The 12,255-nt window shown below is 34.1% G+C and overlaps 1 protein-coding gene across 1 annotated transcript; it reads left to right on the top strand.

Moving 5' to 3' along the window:
* Positions 1-8,295: 8,295 nt before the first annotated feature.
* LOC106070370 (uncharacterized) lies at positions 8,296-11,136 on the top strand. The gene is made up of 4 exons (XM_056043184.1): positions 8,296-8,898; positions 9,834-9,961; positions 10,525-10,637; positions 11,129-11,136. Exons 1-4 carry the CDS (start codon positions 8,296-8,298, stop codon positions 11,134-11,136), a joined length of 852 nt encoding a protein of 283 aa, XP_055899159.1.
* The last annotated feature ends 1,119 nt before the right edge of the window (positions 11,137-12,255 follow it).

Raw genomic sequence — 12,255 nt, 5'->3', positions numbered from 1 at the left:
CACATGGTAAAAAATTCAAACATTTTTTTTTCTATTTGTAATTTTAATTATTTCCGAGTACTGATTTCTTTTACTATCCATCCTTTCTGGTTCAAATATAAAAATGTTTGTTATAGTGATATTTGTCAAAAAAAGAATTGTTCTCCACTAGGTTTCCAAAATTACTGTTTAAGTTTTGACTCACCAGTCGATATCTGGAACGTGGAATGTTTGTGAAACTATCGTGAGTAGTGGCTCCTTGGGCTTCAAGTCTATTACATCTACCCTGTATAGCATGCACCAGTAGACTACTCCGAGTGAGTACATATCACACTACAGTAACAACAAAGAAACATAAAAAAGATATTAATGTCGATATTTAATACTAATCAAAATGTTTATAAGTAAAGTTTTAACTTTGTTGAATAGATTTATCAATTGTTTCACACCTACACATACTAATAGACAGACTATATTTGTTTTGATTTACTTAAACAGCAAGTAAAAGCATAATAGTTTCATAGAATAGTTTTCATTTTCATATCTTTTTATTAACTGTTCCATTTATAAATTATCTTTTTTTTAAGGCCCGAAATCTGCTTTGAAGCTTTAAAATTAAATAAAAACATTTTTAAACAATATAGTAAAAAAATGTATAAAGATATCTGGATTTCGGCAATGTCATTTGGTACAGTTTCTCTGTGTCTGCTTTTTAAATAGTAACTATTGAACATCGCTATAGGCTTCTATTCTTAATCCTTCATATTGGACACTTAATAAGCTATAGGCTGGTGAAATCTTTATCATTCTTTACCTATTATAGTTTGCTGGTTTTATTCGTCTAGAATAAATGTATTCATTAATCATGATCGGTTAATATATTTCTTGACAAAATGCTATTATGTATAAAGCAGTATCAGAATTCTTTGGATTTATCAAGTTCTTTATTGATTTCATTATGTGTGTATAAATTAGGCATCATAGTTTAAGTAGCATGATGGCTAAATATGTCGGAGTTTAACCATAGAAAAATGAAATTAGTAGTAATCAGGTAGCTAGAGATTTAAACACCATACGTAAAGAAAGTACAGTAGGATTAGACTTGACTGCTGACTCTTTAATCATTTAAATTATCTTTAAAAAAATTTCAATTAGACTTACCATAAAACAGTTACATGGCTCTTCGCCCTGCTCAGGAGATATATGCACACTAGCGGATCCAGAACTTTGGAGTGGGGAAGGGGCGATTTTTTTCCAAACCCTAACCCTAACGCCCAGTAAACCCTAACCCTACGCATAAACGTGCATACAGACATAAGCGTTTTCTTGCTTTTTTGACTACAGATACGCATTCTCCTGACAAGTACAGCTCATTCTTCACAATGTAGTTCGGGGCGAAGCCCCGATGCCAAAAGCGTTTTCTTGCTTTTTTGACTGCAGAAACGCATTCTCCTGACAAGTACAGCTCATTATTCATAAATGGAGTTCGGGGCGAAGCCCCGACGCCAAAAGCGTTTTCTTGCATTCTTCATTGCAGAAACGCATTCTCCTGACATCTACAACTCATTACCCATAAATGAAGTTCGGGGCGAAGCCCCGACGCCAAAAGCGTTTTCTTGCATTCTTCTCTGCAGAAACGTATTCTCCTGACATCTACAACTCATTACTCATAAATGAAGTTCGGGGCGAAGCCCCGTCGCCAAAAGCGTTTTCTTGTATTCTTCACTGCAGAAACGCATTCTCCTGACCTGAAGCTCATTATTCATACTATTAAAAAACGACCTTTCGAATAATGTTGTACTTGAAAAATATTCTAATTTGAATTTTATAGACCCATAATACATTGCAAATAAAACCGATTTGTTCCTTGAAAAGATAGGATACCCCACGTATTTAGATTTTTGCTTTGAGGATCGCCGCCGAAAAAAAACTTATTCGATAAATAGTATTCAAGAAAACTCTAGCATAAATTGTGAGTTATAGTCCCAAATTTATTTAGCTAGAAAAAAAAATCAGATTGAGTAAAGGTTGGGAAAAGGCGACTATGAAAACGTTATTTGAGTCTAGAACTCATCTCAATCATGACTCTTATACTGAAACATTTCGTTTGAATTCTAACTTTTCAAATGCAAAGTCTTTCTTAAAATACTTATGATAACTTCATGTGAAATTACAAAAACTCTGTCTGGAAATGGGAATGGCGGTAGAGTGAAAACGATTAATCCTCGCTCTTTTACTAATTTCTGCTAAAGATTGCATTTGGCATTAAAGAATAGGTATGAGGTGACTCGATATAAGAATTTAATTTATAGTATATATAAATTATATTAGTGACAGATTTTTTAAATTTTGTTCTTAACTATAATACAAAAAGAAAAAGTATTGATTTGTCCGATGGGGGAAATGCGATTGCATGTATCGCCCCTCCCACCTGGTACAACCCTTTTTCATTTAAATTTTCTAATGATACAATTTGAGATTAGAGTGTGGTACGACATATTTACAATGGGTCACATATCAATACGTAGTTTATATTATATAGATATTTAACTAATTTTATTCACAAACTATGATTCTCCACAAAAATAGGACCGCCCCCCCCAGCACTCAGAGGGCTAGAGTGGGGAGGGCAGTACTTGCAATCGCCCCCCCCCCTTTACCCCACCGAATCGGCCAAAATATCAGAAATAGAGCGACATAATATAAAATTTATATATTAATTCAACTAATTTTGTTCACAAACTATGATTTCTCAATAAAAACGGACCGCCCCCCCCCCACTCAAAGGGTTTAGGTGGGAAGGGCAGAAGAGATATTCGTCCCCTCCCCCCACCAATCGGCAAACAGGGAACGACATAATATAAAGATCGGTTAAAATATCAATAACAAGTTACAAGGATATAGATATTTAATTGATTTTGTTAGCAGGCTGTGATTTCTACCAATAAATTGGACCGCCCCCCCCAAATCGAAAGTTAAGGGGGGGGGGCTGGATTGATACCATCGCCCCCTCCCGACCCCACCAAATCGGCCAACATACTAGAGGGGGGGGGCGAAATAATCTAAAAATAGGTTGAAATATAAATAATTAGTATATATTTTTAACATAAGTAATAAATTCGTATACAAATTGTGTGAATCCTATACTAAAGTTCGTCCTCGATCGCCCCTACCGCCCCCCCCCTGGATCCGCCAGTGTATATGCATGTATGTTCCTTTCTTCCCAGTAACTAAAGGCTCACGTCGCCAGACGTAATCAGCTAATCCAAAATCAGCAATGACCACATTCTTTTGCTTAGTGAGTAAAATGTTGTCAGATTTCAGGTCCCTGTGAGCGACTCCTCTGTCGTGAAGAAACTTGATTCCACAGCAAAGCTGCACCAGATATTCATCTCTCAACTCATGGGTCATCGTTGGCGGCGCCTTGGTCAGCGTGCCCTGCTCGTAGAATGGCATCACGAAGCAGAAGTAATTAGGAAATGATGCGACGTTGTCTAGGCCCATGATGAACGGATGTTTAAGTCCTCTGAGTATAATAACTTCAGTCAAGAAGTGACGTTCCGCCGAAATACCTTTCTGTGTATTGTCTTTGTAACACATTTTTACAGCCCACTTTCTGTTGGGATCGAGTGTTTTTTGGTAGGATAACGATCCTTTATGATATTCTCGATCTGAAAATTATACACTTCACAGACATCTTTTTGATACTCTTCCATTTTGAATACATTTTCTATGCTGGTCGACATAGTGAATAGAAGCAGAATCAAAATAAATAAAAACAATAGAATAAACTAGTGGTTTTAACCAAACACAAGTTGTAAATATCGAGACTACAAAGGATTTGAATACAAATTGATCGTTGAGATTTTCAGAATATTTCAAGTAATGTTTTTCAGTAGTAACACATGTGTCTCTAGAGGCTGAATACTTTAGGTAATAAATATTTCCTTCTGATTTATTTGCTAATGAAGCTCCTCCCCCTCAATAATTTTGCGCTTTTTATTTGTCATGTGATTTTTTACAGAAAGTTGTCGAAGCAGTGGAACAGGCTTTCATCTCTTAACTTTTTTTGCGCAGCAAAGGAGTGTGATTGAATCTATTGTTTGAAGTGGACAGTTTATGTTTACTTAAGGTCAGCTGACACGTTTTTACTTAAGCTGGACAAGAATGACCGCAATAGGAGTGGCCGAGCCGATAGCGTCGCCTTGACGCGCTGCAACTAATGAAGCTATTGTTCGGCTTCTCTGGACATTGCGATAGTCTACGCCGGGTCTCTATTATGTTGATTTCTTTGTTGTTTAAGCGAATGATTTGTTTGTTTAAGAAGTATCAAAGTAAAGTCAACGATCTGTGTGTGTGTGTATGTGGGAAAGAGAGTACAAGTTGACAGGGTGTCCGGGAGTCTCAGTCATGCATCAATAAAAAAATAAAATAGATTATCTTTACATTTCATTATAATTATATTAGCTTGCAAAGTCTGCTGGAGGGTGGTATAGACATTGATTTTTTAAACAACAATTTTTTCTAGAAATTAAATAGTTATGTATATAAAAAAAAAACGTATTGGCCATATTGAGAAAACTACTACTATAATGTTTCAAAAGTTAATCTTCTGAAATTAGAAATGACGTCACAAAGTCTTTAAATAAATTCTCGCATAACTTTAGCAGACCCTATTCTTAACATGTATATAGCCGCCTTTTTAAAGCGAGAATTGAACTCCTTAGCCAACTTCGAACGCATAGAAAATGAGAGATGTGCACAACTTCATAGACATCTTTTTGATACTCTTCCATTTTGAAGACATTCTCTACGCTTGTCGACATTGTGAATAGAAACAGAATCAACATAAAAAGTTATTGGATGACTGAAATTGTATGTCATAAAGTTATCAAGACGTTTTGATAAATGAACAAAAAAAGTTTTACGAATATTTTTTTTGCAATTGAAGAGATGTAACAAAAAACTGAAACTGGCTCAAAATAAAACTGAAAACCAATTCTTACCAAGTTAAAACTTTTTTAAATATTACAAACACTCCAAGCGTTAATTAGATAAACTACAATGATTGACAAAATTAGTCGTAATGATTTTAGTTATAAATGAAAAATGTTATAAAATAATTGTACTGTATCTTTAGTGTATCTATTATCTCTTTCTGCCTCAATGACCGCAATAGTAGTGGCAGAGCCGATAGCGCTTTGACGCATTGTAACTTATGAAGCTATTGTTCGCTTCTCTGGACACCGCGCCGGGTCTCTCTTATGTTGATGTCTTTGTTGTTCAAGCCAATGATTTGTTTGTTTACGGAGTATCAAAGTAAACTAAGAGTAAACAATTTGTGAGTTTGTGTGTTTGCAGGAAAGAGTAAAATTTGACTGGGAGGTGGAGGGGTGGTCTAAGTGACTTTTTAATGAAACTTTTTGTTAAATTAAATATTGGAATTCTACATATTAGTTTTATAACTTGTCTTTGCTGGAGGGTGGTAGACATTGATCTCCTAAATTTGATAATTTATGTATATTTATTGAGAAAAAAAATCTTATTGGCCATACAGAGAAAACATAAGTTTTACTTCTACAATTTATCAAAATTAAATTATCTTGAAAGTAGAAATGATCTTACAAAAGTGTTTTAACAAATATACGTGTTACTGTAGCAGACGATATTCATGTTATTAATGAGGGCGGCATTTTAAAGCGAGGGTTGAACTCTCTAGCCATAGTCAAGTTCATAGGAAATGAGAAATGTGCTCGTCTTCGTCTACGAAGGAGGATATATATATATCTATTATATCATTACTTTTATTGTAAGGGCGTAACCAGATTTTTAAAAAAATTTTCACTGGTTATTGAGGCTACAGTAATTGCTTTTTATAAAAAGTCATAAGCTACATAAAGAAGGAATCTTTTTTTTTTTAAATTGTCTTCTTTTTAATTTTCAATGTTTTATTGCTTATAAAATATATTGGACTTTAAAAAAAATGTATGTCAATAAGTTATGAGGGGTTTGAGTTTTTGGCACATCGGCACACTTTAGGCCATGTCGTGCCCGTAATCCTTCAAGGGTTACTCTCTCTTCATTCCATAAAGCTAAATTTTATATAGTTAAGTCATTAAAAGAAGGTCTATTCACAGTTAGTAATGGGTAATAAAAATGTAATAATTTAATAAAAATCTTTTGTAAAAATTATATGTTCGGTCATAATAAAACTGATAATCAATATATACTAAGTCAAAGTTTTTTTCAATATCACAAACACAATAATTGACAATTTTAGTCGCTATGACTGGTTAACAGAGACCTCTTTTTAGATGAACATTTTAGTTATAAATGTCAAACATTATAAACCAATTATCCAGGGAACCGGAACTATAAATCTGTAGCAGGTTGTTGTTTTTTTTTCATAACATTTGCCAGTGAGGATAAGTATCACGTAAAAACCTCATTAAACTGCTATTCTTACTGACCTAGATCCTCCCGCGTGGTACAGCGCATTGGGAGGAAAGCTTACTGGCAATCTCTTAAGCCTCCTTCCACCTGCTCTGAGGACCTCCATGAAAGTGCGGCGTCAAGTTGTACTAGGACGTCCCAGCTTGCGCTTTCCTCGTAATGGCCTCCATGTCAGCACAACTCTTATTATGCGTAATTCATTTTGTCGGAGAACATGTCCCGCAAACCTTATTCGACGCTCTATCACAACCTCACAAGTGGTCGACTTCCAGTTCCTTGTTTTAGACCTGATCTATATAACTGACTCCTGAAACCCCTCTTAGCCATCCTTGCTTGGCGACATTTAGTCTTTTTTTCAATTTTGGAATATTATTTACTTACATGCTATTCACTGCTCTTTATAAATGGAACCCAGCGACTAGTAGAAATTGTAACCTTCCTTTGCAACGTTCTTGGATTTTGGTAATTGTTGTTTGCTTTAATTTTTTTTCAAAAGGGGAAGTTTTATAGTCAAGACCATCTGTTGGGGGTTTTAAACTAATAAATCCCTGAAGTTTTTTTTTAGAAAAATATTGAAGATGGGGTTTTCAACCTCAGAACCATGTGTAGGGGTATTTTAAACTAAAACCATAGGTGGGGGGGGGGGGGTAAACTTAAAGCCCTCATAGAATTTTGATTGAGTAATTTGCTTTTTTTATATTGAAGATGAGTTTTTTAGCTTCAAACCCCACTGGAGGGGGGTATTAAACTCAAAACCATCTGGATGGAGTTTTAACTTAAAGCCCTCTAGAGGAGGCTTTTGAATACAAAACCCCTCTAGGCTACGCTCATAGAATCTGGTAACTGATGTATGTTTTATTCTTATATTAAATAGGGGGTTTTATCATACCAAAAAATTCAGAGGGGGTTTTAAAATCATATTCCCTTGCCTATCCTCTAGCGAATTTTTTTTTCTTTTATATAAGAGGTGGGTTTAATCGCAAAACCCCATGGAAATGGATTTTAAACTCAAAACCCCCTTGGCTGCGTGATGGTTTAATATTAAAGTCTCACCTAAAATAAATAAAAATCAAAACAAATAATTAGTCACAAAATTCCTTTCATTTCGTTGGAAGTTTGAACCCCAAAAACCCCTTCTGCCTACGCCCATGCTGCCCAATACTATCTTGGTTTTCTTTTAAATGACATAATTGTAAAATTCTTTAATCTTTCCATCCATGTTCATCAACCTAGAAATGTATTTGGATAAGGGGCGGTGGACATTTTTGATAAGCTTTCTCAGTTCTTACATAAACATCTGATTTTGTTTTGTTTTGTTCCCCGCAATACCCTGCTCTTTCTCCGACTGACTTAGACGGTGTCCACTGCAGCTGGTCACAAAGTCGTCTCGAGAAAACAAAAGATTGTTGACATTCTCGGTCCTTCATTCACTAATGTGGTCATCCTTGCATAGTAACAAATTATGACAGCAGTCCAAACCTTGGTCATCTGCTGACGTATGTACCTCCGAACAATGGCGTCACCGAGTGTCATTCACTGGTCAAAAACTTTAAAGACAACGAGGCTGGTCCGGCGCACTTCAGCTTTCGGCCAATCACAGGTCATTAAATTAAACAACCACAGCTTAAGGATTGTGGGAGGAGCTTACTAAGCTATAAAAATCAATGAAATAAATTAACTTTATCAACTTTTAACTCTACATTCTCTTACTTCAACTTTGAGATCTCTCTTTGTGAAATACAAGTGTTGGACATATTATATTTGTGTATTTTTTGGTGACTTTGTGTTTTCGTATTGCAAGGTTTAATTCATCATTATTTGTCATCTAGCTGTGTTCTCCAATTCTATCAATTCTATTTTAAAATGTATCCTATGAAAAGAAACACACTGGAACTTCGTAAATACCAAGAAGATGCATGCCATGTATATAACTTCGAGGTGGACAAATTGCTTCACAATCATTTCCCGGTCAAAGTTTTCCAAGTCAGATCCAAACAAGATCGCAACGTCAAGAAAGTCATCAAGGCTTTTTTCAAAGACAACACTGATGTTGAGAACAAAGTGGCAAAACATTTCTTATCGGAAGTTGCAGTACTCGCCACGGTCCGTCATCCCTATATCATGGGTATGGATAGCATGGGGTCCTTTCCTCGGTACTTCGCTTATGTGATGCCATTCTACGAAGATGGCACTCTGACCAAGGTACTGCCTTCCATGCATCAGGAGATGAGTGATGAATACTTTGTGCAGCTGTGTGCAGCAGTTAACTATCTCCATAACAAAAAAGTTGCTCACAGAGACTTGAAAACGGACAACATTTTGATCACAAAAAAGAAAGTTCTCATTGCTGATTTTGGCTTATCGGATATCTTGCCCACTGAGGATACAATGGCGACCCAAAGAAAAGGAACTGTCGTGTACAAGTCCCCAGAGCAGTTTTTAAAGAAACAATTTGACCCTTTTAAAGTAAGTAACAAAGTTATTATATTTTGACATGTATTCTCCTTAAATTTGTATTTATATTTGATCAAGTTGACCTTATCCTTTTTAAACTAACGATAACTTTGCTTCTTGGATATATATTACGACATTATGAATGAAATTAGTCTTTATTTGCAGACGCTTGTATCACTGTGTAGGTTAATGATAAATGTCATAAACTTGATTAGGTGGAAAAATCTTTAAATATAGAAACAATATTCAGTGTGTGAATAAAATCAGCAAAAAAAAACTTTGTATATTATATTCACAAAGCAACAAAAAAAATCATTAATTGATTTCATATTACGCTTTAACATTGCCAATTTGATTAGTGGGGAATCATACACAATTTCTACTGTGATAATAAATCCTTGTAGGCAAGTTTTCATGTTATAATTAAAACAAAGATTTCGCATGGGATTAAAGCTTTACACTCTTATCAACAAACATGTCCTCTATTAGGAAGGGATACAATTGCAGGTCTTGAGCCTGCTTAAATTTAATTTGGGGGGGGGGAGGAATAATTTAACGTATATTCCCTTGTCGGTATTTAGATAAAAAAATTGAGAATAGAACTTATGTTGCCTAATAGCTATAAATTAGAAGTGACATTTTTTCTCGATTTAGTATAATACGGCTTTATCATGAACTGTTTCTCCTCTCTAACAGATTTGTCTAAACATTTGTATACACACATTTCTTTTGATTCTTTAATTCATGGGTAATTATGGGTATAAACTTCCTCAATGTTTAAAAAACAACCTTCAATAAAGATTTTGACTGTGGTATTGCTCGTGTGTATTAGCATACTAAATCCCCAAACTCCATCTTGAACTGAGACACTTTTCTTGTTGCCTTTAAACATATTTATTTATTCAATAAATCAGTATTATAAAACACATACATATAATTCTTTACAGTGTGACATGTTCGCTCTAGGAGTAGTCTACTGGTGTATGGTTTTCAAAGTCAATGTTTTAAGTCATGAGATCGAGGAACCAATGATGGAAACAGTCAGGAATAGGTTGTCGCCTTCTAGTATAGACAGGTAAGAAAAACATTTATATATAAATAAAGAAGGGTTTCCCTATATGAAGTTTGCGATCTATGGGGAAGATGATGTTAAGGTCATCTGTTTCTTTGGCAAATGGATAACGAGCAGGATGTTATGTGGCAAGCACAACAACCAACCCCCTTTACTTTCCCCAAATAAATTCAGATATCCAATAGAGTTTGATGGACTCAGAACGCCCTAAATATCTAGAAATTTAATAACCCAATCTTCAACCATATTCGAACCAAGGACCTCAGGTTTGTAAAGCCGAGCACTTAACCAGTCAGCCGCCGTGCCCCTATATATATATATATATATATTATTTATTAGTATTACACCAAGAATGCATTAGACTGCTAATATATTAATGTAGGCATTTCCAACCCCCACCCCACTGAAATGATATTCATTATTTGTAGATGTAGTCAACATATACATCTACAACTCCTTCAATAAATACATCTTGTTGTGTCTTTCAAAATGATAACTGTAATAGTGAAAATATCATATTGTTTAATAGATACAATATTTCATAAACGACTTTACTTTTGTTTCAGACTCATTTTGACCAACCTCTTAGAATATCAACCTGAAGAAAGATTGTCTATCTTTGAACTCATCTTCTTGATGGAGGAATCTTGTTTCTCACACAGGATAGCCAAACTTAAAGGTAATATACAAGTATTCTATTCGTATGTCATCTTTCTTTTAGTTTTAGTTTTAAAATTGTCGGCCTTGTTCTCAGGCAATGTGCGAAGGGAAATAAATATAGATATCAGGAACAATAACTCTGTAAAAAAATGTAACTAAGTCATCCATGAGTATATCAGTCTATAATACCTAGAGATAAAAAAAATATATATTTTTTGTATGTTTAAAAAATATTTTTGTCCAAACACGATGTTTAAATTTCTTCTTTTTGTTTTGTCGTCTGCAGAGCAACGCATTATTTAAATGTCAAGGTCGTATTCTTTGTGTCCATACAAGAGATTTCTTTGGTGAAAGTTGTATGTGATATAACATGCTATAAAACTACATGTGCATTGTATATAATGAAATATGAAATTGAATTGAGATACAATATTCCAATAAAGTATTTTTTTTTGGATTATAAAAAATATTTTTTTTTGTTTTTATTTCTGTTTTTTTTTTATTCTCTAGATTATTAGGTGTCACAATTATAAAAAAAAAAAAAAATTAGCGTAGGAGGTGATTTATTAAAAAGAAATGTATATAATTATCAAGAGAACATTATGTGCTTTCTCTTCGATAATAAGCCATTTTTCTTTCTATTTTAAACTTAATCAAAAAAATATATTGCATGTCATGATCATACTGCACAGCTTCAAGTTCACAAAGATGATAAACTTAAAAATGATGCGTTTGGTTTATACAATCAAAATACATTAATGACAACAAAGACTATCAAAAATATACATAATTTATTGAAAAAAAAAATGATATCAAGGGAGACATGATCCAGCTACTTATAATGTTGAACGGAAAATAAAATTCTCTCAATGTTCTCTTAGCATTTAATTCCTTTTCAACCTAAAATAAATAACAGGGCCTAATCAGTATATAAAGAATGAGTAAAGAATAAAAGGAAAGTTCCCCTTTCAGACATTGCGATCTATTGATTTAGTTGATGTTAATGTCATCTGTTTCTTTGGCCACACAGTTAACCAGCACAACGACCAACCGCCTTTACTTTTATTAATAATAGTCAAGTATCCATTAGTGTTGGGTGGACTCAGGAGTACCATAAAAGTACAGGAAAAAAAAAATCCAAACCTCAGTCTTCACCGAGATTCGAACTCATGTCCCTGGTTCAGGAAGCCAAGCACTCAGCCATCGCAACTTCCCCATGAAGAATGAGCATCTCCATAATGTAGAGATTTTCTTTTTTTTTTCTTTGTTAACATCATGAATATAAGATAAAGTTAATGTTTAACGAAGTAAAGATTTGACAAGCAAGATAAAAAAAAAATACCAAAAGAAATTTTATGTAAGGGAAAGAACCACATAATAACTGTCGTATCTCTCAGTATAGCGATATTTACCTCCCCATTTTATATAAAACAAAATTAATTAAATTAATGAATAGGTTATGTTTTATTGATTTGTTTTCTTCCACAATGAATATAAGTTCCAAGTTTCAGCTTGATCCCCAGAAAGGAAAGTTGGGAAATAACGTGTACAAGATTTGTACCAGACAGAATGAGTTTATCTAATCTTTCTTACGAAATAAAAATAATTATATATTACCATGAAGGAAAAGAAAAGTA

This window comes from Biomphalaria glabrata, chromosome 10 (assembly GCF_947242115.1).
Source record: "Biomphalaria glabrata chromosome 10, xgBioGlab47.1, whole genome shotgun sequence".
Classification (NCBI taxonomy): domain Eukaryota; kingdom Metazoa; phylum Mollusca; class Gastropoda; family Planorbidae; genus Biomphalaria; species Biomphalaria glabrata.
Note: the sequence above shows the minus strand (reverse complement) of the source record. Positions and strands in the feature narration are given on the sequence as shown.